The sequence below is a fragment of the Corvus brachyrhynchos genome, unplaced genomic scaffold (assembly GCF_000691975.1).
Source record: "Corvus brachyrhynchos isolate BGI_N302 unplaced genomic scaffold, ASM69197v1 scaffold94, whole genome shotgun sequence".
Classification (NCBI taxonomy): Eukaryota; Metazoa; Chordata; class Aves; order Passeriformes; family Corvidae; genus Corvus; species Corvus brachyrhynchos.
This window is the reverse complement of record NW_008238330.1, coordinates 2,936,557-2,957,875: the sequence shown is the minus strand read 5'-3', so window position 1 is coordinate 2,957,875 and position 21,319 is coordinate 2,936,557. Positions and strand designations below refer to the sequence as shown.

At 38.6% G+C, this 21,319-nt stretch overlaps 1 protein-coding gene across 1 annotated transcript in view; it reads left to right on the top strand.

Annotated features, from left to right (window-relative positions):
• Positions 1-21,319, top strand: part of TPK1 (thiamin pyrophosphokinase 1) — a 254,642-nt gene that overhangs the window by 80,821 nt on the left and 152,502 nt on the right. The window contains exon 3 of the mRNA XM_017734592.1: positions 8,914-8,986. Coding sequence (XP_017590081.1) covers positions 8,914-8,986 — 73 coding nt within the window. The remainder of the gene's footprint in view (positions 1-8,913; positions 8,987-21,319) is intronic.

The following is a 21,319-nucleotide window of genomic DNA, read 5'->3' as shown; positions in this document are numbered from 1 at the left end:
GAAATGCTCCCAGAGATGGGTGAAGAGAACTTTTGTTTCTGAACAGCTCAACCTTAAAATTGTACCCCAGTAATTCAAGAGTGGACCCTCGAAAGCAGTTGTGGGAAAAGCTGCAAGTCGGGGAAGGGACTCACATGCGAGCAGAGAACCAACCCGGGCGGCTGGCTCGTTGTGATAATGTTTTCATAGCATGGGCAAGAGAGACTCCTCCTCCTAAATGAACTGAACAAGGCTATTATGGAAGTGGTAAACAGACTGAACATCTCAAGGGTTGTCTTTTTACATTGTCAGTGGGAGAAGGGAGAAAGGTGGGGGGAGGAGAAGAGTTCTGAAGGTGTGGTATGATTTTTTTTTCCCCCTCTTTCTTCTTTTAGGTCTGTTAATAACTTCTTTATATTCTTTCAAGTTCTGTGCCTGCTTTGCTTTTCTCCTAATTCTTATCTCACAGAAGGTAAACAGTAATGAGTATTTTGGACCAAACCACTACACTAAATTGGTGTTTCTGCCTGGTTACAAACCGAACCCACTACAACAAGTAAGGGGATAAATCTCTTCTCGTTGCATTCATGACTCATTCTGTAGAAAGGGCTCTAGAGGATTTCTGCTGCAAGCTACTTACTTCAGTTTCTAGCCTGAAGAAGCAAAGGGCATCTTTAAGTTCAACCTCCCTTGCAAAGATGTTCTTTCCTGGTTTTGTAAGTATGTAAACAGATGCTAAATTTGGGGCAGGTACTTAAGGTACTCAGGTGAGAGTAAGTAAAGTAATAGAAGCAAGGAAATCCCAGTGAACATCTTTCACATGTAACTTTTTACTCTTTGATTGTGCTTGACTTTTAAGTGTTCTTAGTGGTGTGAAAGCTCACAGAAAGGACACCAAGAGTTTAAATACTAGTCTGACACTGAACCGTGCCATAAATCAAATTCCTCCTGATGGGAGAGAATTTTCTAAAAGTCCTTGCAAGGAGTTTCAAAGATAAACCAAGACTTTTCCTTGAGTTTCAATGCTTCCAGATAGTTGTTTATTAAGTCTTATCTGAAGAACAGAGCCACTAGCCTGACCCAGGTACAGTATAGAGCACAGAAAAGCAGGAGTGAAGTCTCTCTATCAAGATTTACACAGCCTTTTAAAGATATTTTGACCAATAGTTACTAAAAACGTATATTATTTTCACTTTTCTACCAGTTATTCAGTAACACGGCCAGGAACTGCGGAATTCTCTATCCAATCATTCCAAACTACTTTTACTGCAGAACATGGAGTAGTAGAAGAAGGAGAAGAAGGTTTAGAGAACAACAATCCTCCATTTTGATATTTTTTACTCTTATCTATTTACTACAAAGAGAAGCCCAAAACCTCTAAATTTTTCACCCTGTGACAATCTTGCATAGTAGTCTGTCACCTAATTCACACCACTGTATTTTCTAGTTCTTGTCTGATCGTTGGTAATTTTTTCCAAGGTTGGAGGCTAAAACAGTGTTGTTCAGAGGGGTAAGAACCCTTAAAAAAGGCAGAGAAATATTCTCATCACTCTGGGTTCCTACACTACTCATTAAAACTGACTTTTAAAATTGTATAGTTGAGTTTTCAAGCCGCACTGTAGGCGTTGTTAGTAACTCTGATTAGGTGGAAAAATGTAATATGCGTGTTTCTAGAACTTCTGGGAAAGAAGAGTAATTGTTTATCTTGTCTTGGAAAAGTGTGTTGCCTTGTAGCAGCAGCATCTAACTTGGGTGGCACTCCATGAAGCCCTGAGCCTGCTGTGGCTTCTAGTGCCACCTTTTTGAGACTGGTTTCTAAATGTGTTTGCGTAGTTTGTGACTGCTCTAAGTTTACCACATTTTAGATCACATCCCTTTCATTCTTCACAGGCAGTATAAAATGTTAATAAATAATTTACATTTCTTTAATGTAATGGCTGATTCTCCTCAATTTTTTTGAGCAAATTCTGCCTTCTGTTGCTTTGACATGAAGAGGGAAAACCATTTTGGGTGTCATGTCAGCCTCTATCTTCTCAGTGAGTCAGAGAGCCTCACCTGTCAGAGGCTACAGTGCTGATCTTCTCCCCCCTTTCCTCTGGCTTTGGGTCCCTGAAGACTGGATTCTGGCACTTCCAGACAAGTATTTATGCTTTGTTAGCATTCAAAATCATGTCCTTATGGGTGACTCATGCTGAGACACTGGGGCGTTTTCTGCCACTGAGTTAATGTGCTGCCCTGAACCGTGCTGCCCTGAGCCATGCTGCCCTGTGCAAGGATAAAAATTCACGGCTAAGCTCTCTTCTTTTGAATTCCTTTTGCCATGGGTCCAACAGCAAGGCATGGTGCTTGAGCCTGTGCAATGCTGAGTTGTGCTGAAGAGTTTCAAGTTAATTTGCTCTAAGATCATATATTGCTGCCAGGTATTCTTTATTTTAAGAAATACTTCAGTCTATGAGTAATAAAAACAAAACTACAGATACTTAGCAGCAGTCCCTGAGAGTTGCTTGTTCTGTGCACACTGGGTTTTTCATGAAGTAGATATACACAGGAGGATGTTCAGCACCATGGAAAGCAAGTGAGCAGTTCTTAAATCTCAGAGCATGACTTTATTTCGTACAGTATCGATTGCAACTGGAGCAAAGTTTCAAATACTGACTATTAAAAAGAAAAATGCAACAGTTGTAGCTGTCATTAATACGCATCTTTGTCACTGAGGGATAAGGTTTTGAGGCAGGGTGTAAGCTTCTTCAGATTTGTAATGATAATGGGAGGAAGTTGGCTCTCCCCTGCAGAAGATGTCCCCCTGATGTGTGCTTTGCATAGCAGTTTGAGCTGAAGGTAATATGTTCTTCAATTTATTTTAGATTTTTTTTTTTATTATTTGCAAGGTGACACTGCATACCAGACAAGCATAAATGAATGCATTATTGCCTTCATATCTTTACACACTTTTATCTTTTTCTTTAAATCGTAGGTTTTGCAAATGAAATAATACTTACATGCTCTTTAAACTAAGCTCTTTAAAAAGTAAGGAAAAAAGAGGCTGCTTTTCAAGGTTGCCAAATATTTCAAGCACTTTTAACCACAGAACTATCTGACTGTAATATGCAGATTTGCTAACAGTCCGTGCAAAGAATTCAGGTTCTCTGTGTGTAGCTTGATGTATGCATATACTTGCTTTCTTTGTTAAATTGGTGTTTACAGTGCTGTCATTGTACCCCCTCCCTTTTTTTTTTTTTAAGTCTTATTAAATCATACCTGGATTTATTGTAGTGTGCAAAATGCTATTCAGGAATTGTTTCGTATAAGCAATTGTATAATGAACATTAGGGTTTATTAAGGTCTTTGAAGAAGGCATGGGAAATTGTTGGGGATTTTTTGTTGATGTTTTTTCTCTCCAAGTTCATACGGAACTAGCACATCATTGTCAGTGCCAGCATACTACAAACACTGTATAGTGATACGGGAGTCTTTGGGGATCAAAATAGCAGTGATGAGAACCTCGGAGTCAGAAAAAGTAAGCCTTCTGACTTCAAGAGAGTCTTGATTGGAAAGTAGATGGTGGACAAGCTAAGGACTGGGGTTTAGCTGTTTTTTTAAAGGCCTTATGGTAATAATAATTTGTGGAATCATTTGTGGCATTTTTTCAAGATGGATCAAACCAAAATTCTTTTCTATGTCCAGTTTGAATTCATTAGTTGTGTTGATATTTTAGTGTTTGGCTTCTGAGCTGCAGGTGTGACCCTTTCTTGTGGTAACCTTGCAGGTAATGCGTGAAGATATTTAGAGGTTGAATAGACATTAAGTCTGAATATATCTTACTATCTGACATTTCTCCTTTATCCAGAAACTCACCTCTGTACAGCTGCTTGGAGCATCTGAATATGCTGCTCTGAGACAATATATAAAAGGCGTCTGCTTGTGCTGAACATGTCTCTGAGAGTTAAGAAGGTACTTTGATCTTCACAGCAGATAACAGTATACTTTTGACAAATTTAAACAGATTTAATGCCTTTCTGGTGAAAATAGCCCTCACTCTTCTTGTCAAGATGTCAGAAGGGCAAGCTGAAAGTGCACCTTAACAGTTAGCAAACTTAAGAGTTGGGAGCATTAATTTTTGTTTATTGGGGGTTTTTTGCTAAACTTTGGTTTTAATACTTATCCTGAAGTAGTGCTAGAGAGTTTTATCTTCTGTATTCCCAAGTACTAGATGCTTACAAAAGTCAGAGCTGACTGCTTCATCTTCAGTTTGCAGCATTTTATCGTCACTGATTTTTTTTCCCCAGGGATGTAGCTTGTGTGTGCCTATTAGTCCAGGGTAAAAGACACCCATTTTTAAACTTATTTTTAGTAGTGAAGAAAAAACACAGGGAACCGACTCTGTGCCCTCAGATGATGCAGCTGGGGGACACACAGTTTGTCTGCATGGGATTATTTTCTGTGCTGTAGCTGAAGGAATCAAAGGCTATGCATATACTGCCTTTAAATGGTCATGTCTCTGATGTTAAAATTTGTTTAAAAAAGGTTAATTGCATGCAATTATGTGCTAAAGGAGCTGCATCACAAGATAAGTCAATAGTACTAGGAAGCTGTAACTTTGAATTAATGATAGAACTGAGCAGTTATGCCCAAGCATTTTATTTAAGAAGGCAGCATGGGATTTTTGGTATAAACTGCTACAGTGTGATGGTTTGGTGTGGGTTTTTGTGTTCTTTGTTTTTCTTTTTCATAACTGTGTGAAAACATATCTTTAACACTTCACACTGAATTCTTAAAGTGAGCAAATAAAGAGCCAGGTATTCTGATGTTTTAAATTTAACACACTGTTCATTAGTGTTGAATATTTAAAAACAATACTGCTGTGTTTATTAGATGTATTACTTGAAGGCAAAAGGCACACTTGTGCTTGTTTAGCATAAGAGCCTCAGAGTTATGATAAGAATCAGTTGCTGCTTTATGGTACTGGTGACTAAAAATTTATTGGGGTATCTGGAAACTATGTCAAACTCACTGGAATCTCTTTCTTTCCCCCTGCTTTCCAGCCCAGCATCCTGGGAGTTCATAAAACTGTTCAGTCAACATTCAGCCTTTATCCAATTTGTATAAATCATCTAGCTGGGATCCATCTCCAAACTGCTGAGAAATAGTGTTGTTTTTTCTTTTTAAGCTAGCTAAACCTTAAAGGTTTCATATGGAAACTACGGGGGTTTTATTTAAAAAAAAAAAGTTACATAGGTAAAAGATAAGTAGTCTGGTATGGAAGTGCCTTTGCATCCTTTTCTGAAAGTAATCCCGGCCCTCCTGACTCCCTACTCATTTTAGATGGATGCAGTATGATTCTAAAATACCCTGATGAGGAAAAAAAACGGCAACTCCAAAGAACAACAAAAAGCAACAACCTAAATCCAAACAAAATAAACCCCTCAGCACCCAGAAAAAACAAAAGAGATTGAAAAGAGTAAGAAAAACTCCAGTTGGCCCAAACCTCTGAAGATTTTTTGTTGCCCAGTACCTGGTATTATGCTTCTTGACAGCTCTAGAAAAGACTTGGTAGACTAGGCTGATCCCACATGAATTTTATACTTTCAGTCCCATCAGGATTAAGGATTTGGCTCACTCCTGATATATGTCAATATAAAGCAGCAGAGAATCAAGCCAGCTGAGCTGGTCATGACCTTATATGCATAGTGGTAATTAATAGCTAATGAGACTGATAAAATATGGTTCTGAAATGGAATAGACTGCATCATCTAGACTGTTTAGAAATTAAAATTTTAAATTGCACTAGGAATTAAAGACGTATTTTGCCATCATGGGCAAAAAATTAAACTTCACTAAAGGATGTGTGTTAGATATGTCACTAGAATATGTCATCTTCAATACAGTTATGCATCAGAATAAGAATTATTCATGAATTTGAGTTCAGAGGGCAGGAAAACATGGGTTAGACTAATAGAATACCTGCTGTTAATCTGTACATTAAATAAGGGCAGCTGTTTTAGCTTTTATGGAGAGGCCTTTCTTGTTACTTTTTTCCTGACATAATTTCTTCCACTCACATAGAAGTAAGCTCAATGTGTGATTCTCCTGAGCCTGTTCTCCTGCACTAGAGCCTGTACTCAGGAGTAAATACAAAACTATATGAAAGCAAACAAGTGAAAACCAATTATTACAAAATATTCTTGAGTTACTTTAGTATGAAGTTTTTTTCCATATACCTCTATCTCAACTATTTCTCCTATTTCTATATCAGTGATAATCTCTGAGGTTAGTCAGTCAAGGAGAATTCTTCACACAATGAACTTTGTTCACTTGTGTTAATTGGAAAGAGCCTTGACTCAAATCTGTTCACCTGGATCAGGCAATTTGTTCCACAGAACTCAAAAAGGACTGTGTCAAATGCAGCCTTTGACTCTATACTGAATGTTGCCTTACTTTTGTTGGTTTGCATTGTCAGTGAATTAGAAAGAGCAGCTATCCTCCCTCTGGAGATAAAGCAGACTTTTTCTTTCATGTCTGTGAGGCAGACAGTGGAGTTGAGATTTACTAATTTTTTTTTAATTCCTCAGGCATGACTTTCTGATCTTTCCTTGTTTCTGATGTTTCTAAAAGGGAAGGAGGAAACAAGAAGGAATTCTTCTCTTCATGATCATTAGTGGGAGGCCTAGGCATCTCGAAATTTGAAGTTCCCAGCCACAATTTCATATTCCCTTTAGTAATTTCTGGTTTTGTGGTTGCTCCAAGTGAGTGATTTAGAGAGGGTATTTTGAAAATGGACACAGAGCTTGCTGGCAGAGGAGAGATGTTCAGGAAGTGAAACCAGGAGCCCCAGCAGACTCCATGGGAGGTGCAACTGAAATGCGTGTTCCTTCTGTGTGGAAAAATTCAGACTAGCTTTTTGACTGGAAATAGTTTTACTTTGGATGAGAACAAAAACTGTGAAGGAGCACTTGATTCTTAGAAGATACTCTTTTTTTTTGGCTAATTCTGCTCCCACTTATGTCTCTTGAGGCATTCAGGAGAAATAGTTGATTATTTAAAAGCACTGTGATCTGTAGCTGCTGTAGAGGGAAAAGAAAAAAGAAAGACCCTTTTGGATTTATATATGGCATTTCAGTAAGATAAACAGCTTTTTCATCACAGTGGATGTCATTGTCATACCAACCTGGCTTTCCATGACAGCTGGCTGCTGTTCTTCCTGCCCAACCTGCTGGAACACTTCCAGGGCTTGCATTCAGGGACACCACTGAAATGCCTGGAGTGAGTTTACTTTTAATGGCTCTGTTTCAATCAGGAAGAAATAATTAGAAAATAACAAATTGAAAGACAATACCTGCAGGTTTTTAGGCTTGTTGTATTCAGTAAGTATTTAATTAGGAAACTCATGGAAAGGTAAAAACCAGCTATTTAAATTTCAACTTTTGAAAATGTGGTATTTTTTGTACGTTGGAAAGGTCAGTCTTACAATGAAGGAGCAAACCTAATTTTCTGTTTAGTTTTGAACCACACTGATGAAGGCATATGAAACAGAGCACTGAAGTATTTGCATTTCCCCTACTTCATTCCTGTGTCCTCAGTCAAACCCAGTGCAGAAAGGGACTGCACTTCCCACCACTGCAAGTATGGGACCATCACTTCTAGAGGGATTATTTTTAGAATATATCCTTTTGTAACAACCTTAGTAATAGCAGAGAGCAGGGAATTTGAAATGCCGTGGTTGCACATGACCTAACTCACAACAATTGTGCTTACCGGCTTCTGCTGAAGCTGCTTTCAGTTTTCAAAAAAATGGTGGCCAGTGACCACGCGTCTCTTTTGAAATCTCTGTACAGACCCAGAAAATGAAATTTTTATAAGTTTTACTGATATGAGGATTTTCTAGGCCATGCAGCAGTCTTCTAAAATCATGTAGCAGAAAAAATATGTTCCAATATACTTTGCTCAATTCCTTGTAACTCAGTTTGAACTGGAAACTAATTTGCTGATGAACTCTCATCCCCCTTGTAAAGTATGGTAGCAGTAGAGTTAACCAAAATCACAGCTTTTCTTTCACAACTCAATGCAGCCTTATCTGTTGAAACAGTGGAAACACTCTCTCACCTGTCAGCTGCTTCTTAAAACTCAAGAAATTGTGCAAGATGGAAAGCTGTGTTGAGTTTTTTGGGGGGAATGGTGGGTTTTTTCAAAAGATATTCTTACACTGTTCTTGCTGTAGCACAGTGGAAGTTTCATTATGAATTTGATACAAATTCATATAATAAATATTTTTAAGCATTCTGCATTTAAAAATGCGGCAAGATGAGATAAATATCACAAAATTATTTCCATGTGCTTTGCAGCAATATTACTGTACAAGTGATGGTTAGGAGTTGAAATTAAGTTCATGTGAGTTAAAAATCACTGAGCATTTGACTTCCATATTTTGGGAGTATTTTTAATAATCAAGAAGAGTGGAATCAAGATGACATCACTAACAACTAAAATACAAATCCTTGAAACATTTATGGCATACCAGCTGTCCAAGAAGCATCATCATCATCATCTTCTGACAAATGATATCCTCTGACGAATGATGTACAGCACTCAGATATGCTATTTCAAACACTTTGCTGACTGAATGATACATTTGAAAGACATTTGAGAGTTGTCTTTCCAGGACCAGGCAAATGCAAGTCTTACTAACCCAGAGAGATATATAAGCATCTAAGCCACGTGCAACTCCCCCAGCAAAGGAACAATAGATTTACCAGTTTTTCATTTCGTCTGTTACCTTATTTTGTATCACCTCACATCAACTCTTAACATGCTTTTAAGGGACTCATATTCCTTTTAGAAGATTAATGCTTGTACCCCGTAGTACTCTTGAGAAAATAAATATTAAATATAGTAAGATGGATTAATTTTTCATTTCACTGCTCATTGCTTTCCTTTCAGCTTCTTGCCTGACTACATCAGTGGTGATTTTGATTCCATTCAGCCTGAAGTCAAGGAGTACTACAAGGTCAAGGTAAATTAATCCCTTTGAGTTTTTGTGTGATAGAACATTGTAAGATCCAAGCCATTAGTGCTTCCATTGGTCATTAAGTGATTCTGGCTCCATTGCTTTCTTTGAGGCTTCAGTTGTGAAGCACCTGAGAAGCCCAGAAGTTGTGCTCTGTGGCACTGTACTAATGCTTAAAGTGAACACAGGAAGTGCGGTACTGCCCGAGTCCTGCACAGGTCTCGGTGATCAGGTGATGAAATAGATCAGGTGATGAAATAGATCATATGTTGCTAGAGATGACAGCATCTAGAAACTAGGATAAATCTTCCTGAAAAATCTGTGACTTCTTTTGCATGGTGAGATACAGGGAAATAAAGATTAACTTACCATGATTCCCACCTGGTGGGTACCCACATACTTTCTAGAGAGAGTTTTTCTGTGTGCTATTTGTATGATATGACTTTACCTTTTTAGAGGAAAGCTGCAGATGGAGAAATCTCTCTTTCCTCACCCACCGAAGCATTGAATTACAGTCAACTACTTCTGCTACACCAATGGAGTGCCCTCCTTAATGATTTATTGTGTTAATTTATTTCCAGTGAGCAGCATAAATGTAAACTCACTTTTCTTAGTCTTAGGGCTCAAAGTTTTGCCTTTACCGGACTGCTTCGTATTTAACACTTCACGTGCCTACTTGTTTAGGCTTTTGTGATGAGCACGGTTCTTCACCCTGGCATCTTGGACAGCACGTTTCTCCAAATTCAGAGTTTGCCTTGATAGGCCAGCTTACCTCTGCAGCAGGCTGCACTTGCAAGAGGAGTGTTTGATCCTTGTGAGGTAGTTGACTTAGTCTGCTGCTAATTCATGTATGAGAATGAAATTTGCCTAAATTCTTCCCTGATGGACTTGGGATCAAATGGTTAGAACAAAAGGTTTCAAACTGTGAGGTGGGGGCTGGAGGAGTGTGTAGAGCAGGGTTTTAATCTCCCTCTGGGCACTGGGGCTTTATTTCCACATTCTACCTCATTTTTTAGAATGGAGAAATGTGTGATGGCTGTTCATCTCTAGGAGAACCACTCAAGAAAACTGCTCAGGAATCTTTAAATTACAGATTGGGAAGTGAAAATAAAATACAAAGCTTTGGATTAATACTATTCACTACGGACTAGAAATTCAAGATCTGTGAATAAATGAGTTCAAGAAGTATTTGGACAATACTCTTGGGCACATGGTGTGACTCTTGGGGATGATGCTGTGCAGGGCTGGGAGTTGGACTCACTGATCCTTGTGGGTCCCTTCCAACTCAGCTTCTTCTGTGATTCTGCGAGTCTGTAAAAGGGGAAACCGCTGCACTACTGTGTTTAGCATGGACACGGGCAAGCCCCAGTATCAGCACAGTCTGGGGGATGAGCAGATCGAGAGCAGCCCTGCCCAAAAGGACTTGGGGGTGCTGGTGGATGAGAGGCTGGACATGAGCCAGCACTGTGCACTCACAGCCCAGAGGGCCAAATGTGTCCTGGGCTGCATCCAAAGCAGTGTGGCCAGCAGGGTGAGGGAGGGGATTCTGCCCCTCTGCTCTGCTCTGGTGAGACCCCACCTGCAGTGCTGCACCCAGCTCTGGGGTCCCCAGCACAGGAAGGACATGGACCTGGTGGAGCAAGTCCAGAGGAGGGTCGCTAAGGTGATTACTGGGATGCAGGGATCTCCTATGAGGAAAGGCTGAGAGAATAGGGATGGTTCAGCCTGGAAAATAGAAGGCTTCGGAGTGACCTAATTGCAACCTTTCAGTACCTGAAGGGAGCCTAAAAGAATAATGGAGACTTTTTACAAGAGTATACAGTGACTGGACCAGTGGGACTGGCTTCAAACTGATAGACAGTAGGTTTAGATTAGATATTAGGAAGAATTTCTTTACTGTGAGGGTGGTGAGGCACTGGAAGAGGTTACCCAGAGAAGTTTCGGTTGCCCCATCCCTGGATGTGTTCAAGGCCAGGTTGGATGGGGCTCTGAGCAAACTGGTGTAGTGGAAGATGTCCCTGCCCATGGCAGGGGGGTTGGAATGAGACGTTCTTTAGGGTCTCTTCCAATCCAAACCATTCCATGATTCTGTAATTAATGCTTTTATAAACAGCATGCTGTTCATAGGTAGGTAAGTCCTACAAAACAATGCATGCTTAGGATCATTCAGGAGAGAGAGGGGAGATGGATGAGGTAGGAGCTGGAAGAATACAGTAGGTATTACCCTTTTTCACAGGGATTACTTTTCTGGCCAAAGCATCCTTTTTGTCGGCTCAGTTGCATCTTACTGGTGATGTGCAGTTTCCATCTTCTCTATGAACACGTAGTGAACCATTCTTCTTCATACAGAGTTAATATATCTGTGCAAGGACTGGGCTGATAGTCTGTAAAGGAAGCAGTAATGCATCACGATTGCAAAGGTGTAATGAACAGCATAATCTAGCCACAGAATCCTTGCCTGGGGTCTTCATACAAGACTGAGGAAATTGCAGAGAGACTTTAGAATTTTAAGTTTTAGTGTACATGGTAGGAAAAATAATTTTTTGCATTTTTAAATTAATTTCCCATAGTCAGAAAATTAGAATGGCAAATACAGGTGAGTGTCTAAGGAGATCTTGAGCAAAAAATATAATAAACCAGAAAATGGAGAGAGGTGGATGTTTCTTCTCTTGTAAAGCAACATGCTCATTAAAGCATCCTCTGTAGCACAGACAATTTCCAAAGTCACTGTCTTTTAGAAATGCTGTATGTGTTCATGACCCAAAATGTATTAGGGCTGCTTAAAACAGGCTGTGGGAGAACTTCAGGTGAGTAGACTAGTGTAGCACCATTGACTTCAGGGAAGCCGTGTTGTCAGGGTTGCTTCCCACACCATCCTTCCTTACCCATGTGCAGATTACACCAAGAGACAAGGTAAGCCACTATCATTAGATAATATTATTGTATTGTTTCAAGTATTCTCTTTTACCAATTGTTATCATTTTATAAAAGCTACCTATATTGACAGAAGTTAATGCTTTGTGACTTTTTTTACCGATCTGAAGATATCATGCCACTGCTTAAGAAGAGTTACTTTTTCACAGGAAAGCTTATGGATGTTAATTATTGAGCTATAAAACATAATCATATGGAAGTGTTTGTGTCAAAGCCAGCCCAGTGTAGTGCTGGGTAATTAGTAGGATGTGTTAAACTCAGTGTACAAAACTAATGGTTGTGGGAAGCATTGTCTATGAGCAGTTGTATCATCCTCACCACACAGTAACAACCTGGCTCTTCATCACACCAGCTTCATGTCAGGACGTTGCTCCTGGACTCAGAAGGTTTTCTACCTATTTAAGTGATGAAAGCAAGAACAGATATATGTCACTACAGGAATCTTGACATACAGATTCCAGAAGCCAAGGGGTTTTACTGAAAGGGATATATTTAAGCCAGTTGCTCTGGTGTTTTTATTTGAGCAGAGATTACAAGACAAGTGTTTCCATTTTGCCTTTAGGAGGACAATTGCCATTGTATTGGGGAACCTTATTTAAATAAAGTTCATAAGCATGAAGCAAATAAATCCATTTTATCTCTGTTCGGTGTAGTATGCCATAGTGAACAGATCTAAAGGCAAACGTTCTGTTTTGGAAAGTAACTGTGTAACAGACTTCTGAGTGGGATGTGTAAATGAGAAGTTAGGCATTCCTTTTGGGAGAGAGTAAGTAAGTGTGTGTCAGAGTTTATTCAGCTTTACTTTTTATTTTCTGTGGTCTTGGTTTTGCCTCATTGGCTTGCCAAGGATGTACTTGTAGTCTTCTATTAAAATTTATTAAAATATTAGAGATGGTTTCCCCCATTTCTTAGAGTGAAATAATGTTAAAACTGGATGAAACTGCATCACAACTGGAAATGAAATGTCATGTTTAAAATTTCTTTTAAAAATCATATTTCACTATAAATGAAGGATAAAGAATAGCAATTTAATATTCTTTGTTCTGTGTATTTTCTATCATTGTTAAAATAGATATTGAGAAGAGTTTTTGTACTTTCATGATAAATATGCATGTTCATATGATCCCATAATAGATGCACTGACATTCTTTTTCTGTACAGTCTGAAGTGTATTGGAAATGACACTGCATAAAGCAGGGAGGATTTGTGGTGATATTTCTGTCATTGCAGTTTCATCCTTTTCTTGCTTTAGCTGAATGTTTCTATTATTGAAACCTTTTAAACACTGCTTTGAAGTTAAAGCAGCCGTTTGTATTGTTATGCCTCAAACAAGGTTCTGTTTCTGAAGTCTTAAGTCCAAAGACATTATCTAAAATTACACCAAATCTGTACTTATGCCTAGAAGCAGAAGGTTGAATCCAATGCCCTTTGAAATCCAGGCTATGCTATTTATTAAAAATCCGATTTGGCTTTCTTGCTAAGCAAACTTCATGTGCCTTGAAAGGCTGCTGTAGACTTAGTAGGCTCTACTTCCGATCTGTAATTAAATGCTGTGAACTTATTTACAAATCCACTTCTTTTCCTATTCTCTTTTCTTTTTAAGTCCCATAGAGCTGCTTATTTTTGCAGGGAGTTCTGCAGCTGTAGCACTTTCTCTTTCCTATTTTCATTTCCGGGGCTAATGGTTATCAGGGCTGTAAAAATGCTTAATAGGTAGGGTGTGGGTATTGTATTTTTGTTCCATGATGATGCACCTATAATTAGATTTACAAAATGTAATTTGTAAAACGGATGTAGTGCTTTTGTGTCTCTTTAACTTCTACACTTTCTTGAAAAACTGCATGTTTTAGGCCATGTTTCCTGCTTGCTTTCCAAGGCCAAACTTTTTAATAATTTTATGAAATCACAACGTTAATTGACTTCCCTCGGTTATATTACTATAATTTAAAACAAAGAAAACCATTGAGTTTTTCTGTGACTATTTTAATTCATCTTTTATCCCTGAATGTTACATTTTTTTCTAATACTAATTTTTGATACCAGATGAAATTCGAGATATTAAAATGCTTGACTCATTTACAGCATTCTTATTAGACTGAACAGTTTTCTAAGAAGAACATGGTTCATTTTAGGGCCTGATTCCTTTGTGAAATGTTTTAAGGTTTCAGAAGGTACTGTAAAAATTGTGCAAGTGGATATGAAACAATTCAGTCTTGTGGTTGGACTGGCTACTTCTGCGTGACATTCACTACTTAAGCTTCCAAGCAATCCCTTGTTTAGTATGTTCTGCTGAAGACATCTTTGACAAGTATAAAAAGTGCTATAACTACCTCAGTCCAGCTTCTGATGTCTTGAGGGTGCCTAGTGCCACCCGGATTTCGATCCAAGTTGTTTTTTCCACTGGTGTACATTTATTGAAAGAGCCTTAGTGTCTTAACATAGATAGAGGTTCATCAAGTCAAAATGATTTATAAGTCTGGGGTGGTCCTGTTATTAATAGTTCAAACTGTATATGACTGTATATGCAATTTAGGATTTTAGACTGTAAGCTTTCTGTATGCCATAATCATGTAATTATTCAACAGGAGCTTTCACAAATGGTTCCATTCTTGAACAGTATGTCAGAGGTCTTGTCAAGATTGTGTTTCCAAGTGACTTGTCTAGGTGAATCTGGTTATGTGGATTTCTTACTCATGCTAAATGAAAGTAACAATATCTCAATGTTCCAGATATGTCATAAATTTGTAAGAGATTCTGTGCTTGGTGGCACTTTTGTAAAGGTGAACATGACAGACAGTCACACTAGGTCAGATCAAAGGTTCATTCAGCTGGGCCAGTTCAGAATACTGTTGAAAGCAAAAATATTCACAGACGTGGCTTCTTTGATACACTTTTTCATCACCCTCTAATGTATGGCTTAAAGATTTCCTAAGTCAGAACTGGTATCTTTGTGTTTAATAGCTTCATAGATTGATGTAATTTTCCCCAAAATTGGTCTACTCCCTTTTTGTCACAGTACATAGATGAGAATGCAAGTATCCACAAAAAAAAAAAAAAAAACCAACAACCACCACCACAAGCCCTTGGCAATGTGTTCCCTAGTTTAAGTGTTTACAGTGAAGAAAAATCTGTTCTTTGGATGGTTTTTTGTGTTGAGCTTTGCTTTTTGATAGTTATATTTGAGTCTTCTGAATTCTTGTATTGTGATAAAGAGTGGATAAACATACATTAACCACCTTTTCACTGCCATTCTGATTGTATTGGAATGATTGTGCCTAGTGACTAGCATTCCCATAGGTATGTAGGGGTGTGTGCACAACTAAGCCAGTGGAATATGGCATATGCCATCAAATGTACAGCCTGTACAGATGTTTTATGTCCTGCTGTGTTAATATATGTAAAATGTCTGGAAAGTCCTGTTGAAAAGAATCTTCCTTAAACCAAAGGATTTCAGGACTCTGGGCTTGCACTGTGCTGTTCTTTATGTGCCTTTAAAAAACAATCCCCAAAAGATCTCTGTCCGGTTCTAGATCACTCTTTATGCTTTCACTAAGGTAGCAGGTTACGAAAAACTGTATCTGTTTAAATGCAGATGAGATTTGGAAGAAGAGGGTGGGTAAGTCAAAACAAATTCAGTTATGCAGGCCTGCATCTTTCTGAGTAATGTGTGTTCTTTTTATCTGAGTTGCACATTACTCCTTTTGAACCTGAAGAAACAGCTAAGTCCTACTTCTGTACTGTCATTGAGATTCTGAGAGTTTTGAGGTCATTGAGAGCTACTATGTATGTTTATTAGAGCCTGAGTTAGTCCCTCATTTACCTAGGAGGTTTGAGAATTGAATTTGGCCAAATTCTCATTCCTTAAAAAAAGTATTACTCTATTTTCCTTTGCAGTATTTTGCTGCTTGTAATTTAGCTTTTGGAGACAGTATATAGGAATTAAGAGATCAAACTTTTATTAGAGATGGTTTGTCTTTCTTTTGGTTAGGTTTGAAATGACAGTTTTTCAGGTTACGAGTTGCTTGCTTTCTTCTTTACAAGTGCTTTAGCTGAAGCTCAACTGCTTGACAGCAGAATATGCAAGAAAACAGTGCACCATATAACAAAAATGATGTTGGTGGTATTTTAGTCTTGCATCCAATTTCAGTTTAATATTATGTTGCAGTATGAGATTTATTTCTCCCTTCCATTGGTTATGGCCCAAGGAAGGGAAAGGGTGGAATCTATATTGCATTAGACATTGAGTTACTTTTAAGAGTTTCAAAAAATTTAATCTGGTGTTAATCTCTGAAAGAAGTCATTACTCTGATCTGTCAGCCTGTGATGGAGAAAATAACAGGAAAGTTTGAAAAATAGAAATGCATTCAATTAACTTCATTTCTAGTGCAAGGAACAAAAAAGGTATTTTAAAAAATGACAGCTTAATCTGGAGAAGGAAATTTAACAGTTATTTTGTGATTAAGCCTCTTCGCACAAAAGAGAAAACTTCAGTGTGGTACTAGAGGCTGAAGACTCAGTTTATAGGTCCTTTTAGATGTAAATGGGATTTATGCATCCTTTTTTTTTTTTGTTAGAGAATTTAAGAGAAAATTGTTCCCAGAGCACAGGGCTCAATGCCCTTGCCTGTGGACTCCTAATTAGAACAGATTCCAGCAAAGCTGCAGAACCCACAACCTCGTGGCTCATCAAATGTTGCTGCAAACTCAAGTTCAGCCCAAATGTCCTGTGGGTTTTATAAACTTGATTCTTTTGTGTGGCAGGGCACGAGCCAGCCAAAGCACAAGTCTGGCCAGCAACAGGTACACAAACCTGATCATTAACCAAGAAAAAAGATCCCCAAAATCCTGATGTTACAATTTTTAAGTATTTTAAGAAGGAGCTTGTCAGCCTGTGCAAATCATTCTATTGTGCATTTTGTCAAAGAGCAGTCAGCTCTTATTTCAGAAGCAGAGTGAAAAGATGCAATCTGTTCCTCATTTTGAAGTAGGAAGGTTTGTGGGTGGGCTGGAGCAGAGGAAGAGGAGAGGGAGGAGGAGAAAGAGGAGGAGGAGGAATGCTTCTGACATGCTTTCAGGGACCTGTAGCAAGTGTATTGGGGAGTGCGTTCCCTTGCTTTGAAGGAGCATGTGGACTACTCAGGATCATTCTCCCTCACCTCCAGATTCCAGAGGCAGATTCACCAAGGCCACCATAATCTTTGCTTCTTCATCTTTGACACAACTATGAACTTAAAAAGGCACAATAAATTGGGATACATGATCCAGGGATAGCATGTCAACCTTCCATAAAGTTGCTCTTGTGGTGCTTATACTTCACTTACAGAAATACAGTTACAAAACTCCAAGGATGACGGTCCAGATGGAATAAGGTTGGATTTGTTCTGTTTGTGTTCACACAGACAGATGAGTGCTGTACCAGCCACCAAATGGAAAAGAGAGAAAATTATGTATATTGTCCAAGTAGAGAAGTTAAATGCTCTTGTAGCTTTACAGTGAGACAAAGCATGAGCTAAAGCTGCCAAACTTGAACTTGCCTGTGTTAGTTCACCAAGTCATGGAAGTGTGAGGTTATTTATAAACCAAGACAGAGGTAGGGTCCAACAGGAAAATTTAAGCGCAGCTTCTGGAGCACAGATAGTTATTTTTACTAATTGAATTTTGAGTTGGTCAAAATATGCAAAATACAAGGTTTGTTTTTATAGCTGCACTGAGAAATAGTGCAAGATGGTAAAAGCTACATTCACATATACCAGGAGGAAACCTCTGATGTCATTTTTGAAAGAAGATAATTAGTGGCAGAATAATACCATTACAGGGGGTGAAGGGGAATGAAAGAACTCCAATTCTGGCAGCTTTAGTTACAGCCAGGCAGGGAAATTCCTGCAAACTGGAGTGTTTCTCATACTTACCTTTCTTCATACCATCTCCTTTTGTTTTTCTGACTGTAATATACTTTTGGATCCTTGCTGTTTTCCCTATCATCAGCAAGCATTTGAAGCTCTGTTTTTCTGTTTCAATTCTGCTGTTTTCCTTGTGTGTTCAGTAGAGTCCAGCAAACAGGTCTTGGATGAATCTTTGATAAGCTGATGTGCAGGAAAATCAGCTGAAATCTGGCCAGTCTTAAGACTGAGTTAGTTTGCATTCTGTTGTGCTGTTGGTTTCCCTTCAGTTGAAGAAGCTATGATGGTCTTTGATTAAAAAATAATAAAAGTTCCATAAGTGAAATAGATTTGGAGTTATAATTAGAAATGGGAACAGTCCCCTATGTGATGAAATGAGTTAAGAGAGAGAAATGAAATGTTGGAGAGAGGAAAATGAGGAATGGAAACTGAGAAAAAAAAAAGCAGAGACTCTTTAAAAAGTTAGGAGAAGGTAAGCATTTTAAGAGAGAAAAATCAAGGTAGGAGCAGAGAGCAGGAAAGAGAACAGGGTAGAAATAGAAAAATTTCCAAGACACATCAGCAAATTAAATCTGCTGTCACTTTTTTGCAGTTGTGAAGAAGTGACTGGGATAAAATAAGCACACAGACATGGACACCGTATTTTTTTAATCTAAAAGTAAGATTTTCAGTTTATTAGGAAGGAGTGCAGGGTGGTTTGTTTTGGTGGGGGTTTTTTGTTTGTTTTTAAATCTTTCTGCTTGCATTTAAAATAAGAATATGTTTATTCCATCCTTTACTAAGCTTTGATGGGAGATTCATCTGTTGAAGAATAAAAAAATCATACAAGGAGCTAAAAATGTGATGAATTTCAATGGAAATTTGAATGTATTTGCAGTAAATTTACAGGTGTTAAGACTATTTTGTCTGAATTCTGCAGCAGGTCTTGTTGTAATGTATAATGTGTCCAAACAATCATTAACCCAATTGAAACAACTAATTCAGTAAGCATTTACTCTGTAGTTAATTGATAATTACCCTTCAAGTAAGGAATTGGCAATTCACCATAAACTGCTAGTTAACATTACCAGAACTCAGTAAACCAGTTAACAGTCTTTGGGACTTTAAGATACATTTCCTAGTGGAAATATTAACAGGTACATTAGTGGAGCACACTCAAGCATCGGAGCATGTTCTGTATTTTTTGCAGGTTTTTGGAGCAAATAAATGTACTAATGAGTACCTAACATACCTGCAGAAACGCATTTCTGATCTGGCACCAACAGCTGCTTTCACAGCTGAATGTGGGGAAGGTCTCTAGAATGATTCAAAAAATCTTTTCATTAATAAGGTTATATTCTTGATATCCTGAATTTATCCCAGACTAGAAGTGGGCCATATGGGAGGAAGAAACTGAATACCACAGCTGAACTTTCATTATATTCTCCCACTCATAAGATAAAACAAGAGAGAGGGTTGAGGAGGTCTGACACTCCTTTAAGTGTTTTACCTTGTTAAAAGCTCCATTGCGATTCCAAAAGAGCTCTGATCCCACCCGACCTTGAGCAAGTGTGGTGTGGTCTGAGGGGCAGGGTGTTGCAGGGGACATTTTTCTCACCAACAGTGAAATCAACTCACACATATTCCAGCTTAAAAATACATTTGGCTTGATCTTGGATAGGGGTGGGGAGAAGTTTTCAAATATTTTTTGTAATTTGTTGAGTGCTTGGACAAGCCAACTCCTCCTCTCCCCAGGCAGTTAGGGATTCAAGCACATGCCTTTCCTTTACTTACTGAGTTTCTATATGCTTCAGTCCTTGTGCCACCCTCATTGGACTGCCCTGGCTGTGGTTTGCAACCCTGGGCTGCACACAGTGACTGCCAAAGAGCCATTCCCATGATCCAGGAACAGTTAGAAACAGTCCAGCCAAAAGAGATAGCCTTCCCCTCCGATTTTACCATTTCTGCGGCTTTTCACATGCCCTGAAATGCAAATAGCTGCTTGTGGCCAGACTCAGTTTCTTTCTGCTTTGCTCCTCTTCCATAGAAGAGCACCCTTCTAGCTGTGAACCTTCAGAGTTTCAGTGCTTTAAGTGCAAAACAACCCTCTTGCTTCACTGGAATGTCTTTCCAAACACTTTTTCATCAAAAATAATTGGTTTGTTCCAATTGACTGCAGTTTGTGATGAAGTGTTGATTGTAGTCCTTAGCACCAGGCTCCAAATAAAGTGTAATGCCATGCAGCAGTGTCCTGGTGTGAAGTGCTGTTCCCATCCAAGTCGATGGCAATTCTCTGATTGTGACAGGGTTTTCAGGATGGGTCCTCCCCAAGCCAGCCACATGCAGAGAGAAGGCCAAAAGCCATGGTAAGATCTCAGTTCGTCTCTTACAGTTAATAAAGGGAGGTAATTGATAAATTTGTGAACTTCTCATCTAATTTAAGCGAAATTATTTAAGATAGATTTATGACAAATAGTGAGGCTTTCAGGATTTTGTGCAGGGAAATAGATAACATGGCGCTAAGAGTGAAAGTCAGTGATTCTCCAGTGATTGTGTCCTCCTGTACAGAATACAGGATAGCCCTGTCTAATGTTTTGATGTGTCAGTGCTATGTCTGAATGCCTTGCAGACCTGAAGTTTGAGTAGATTCATCATAGGTAGAGAATGAAAGTGATATGAGAAAGAATAATTCCATTTGACATTTTTTGACAAGTTCTTCTTGAACTTGGTTCTATATAGTGTGAAAAATGTACGTCTGGGTTAACAGCTTATAGATGCTTTTGGATAGCTCAGAATTCCCTGTGGCAGGAGGAAAGTGGGGTGGACTGGTTAGATTTGGGAATTAAATAGTATGAAAAGTCTGAGGTCCCTTGGGGAGCACTATTTATCATTTATGTGATGTACTTTTAGTGGCAAACTCAAAATGTTTCGAAGGGTCAGGGTAAGTCTGATATGGTTTAATAAATTCTGGAAAAATTTGTAAAGAGGGGCTGTCCCTAAATAATATAACTGATGTTTACACTGCCCCTCTTTTAGTTAAATTCACTTGTAAAGAAGTTGCACAAAAGGTACTGTAAGGTCCAATGCCTTCCAATCCTGTTATCTGTTCATAGATTGTTTATTTCTTTTCACTGCATGCCATCCCACTCTCCTATCTTTTTTTTCCTCACTACTTCCAATGATTCACTAGTTTAAAATAATGGCTCCTGAGCCTTTCTTGTTGAGAGTTTTGTCTGAGGTATGGATAAAGTAAGAGCACCATAGTTGGACCAAAAATCTGAATTAAAACATGATGAGAGAGCCAGACTTTGAAATTGCACCTTCAAAAATGCATTCATTAAATGTATTTGTGTAATAATGAGTGGAGAAGTACACAGACATGCTTTCTAAATGGCACCCATCCTTGAAAATTACTTCGGCAAGGCTACAAAATCCCAGACATTTCAACCCCAAATTATGTGCCTGAGTGTAGGGAGCCCAGCTGTGGTCTTTGATTATTCAGTGGAAGGGTGTTTAGGATGTAGTTA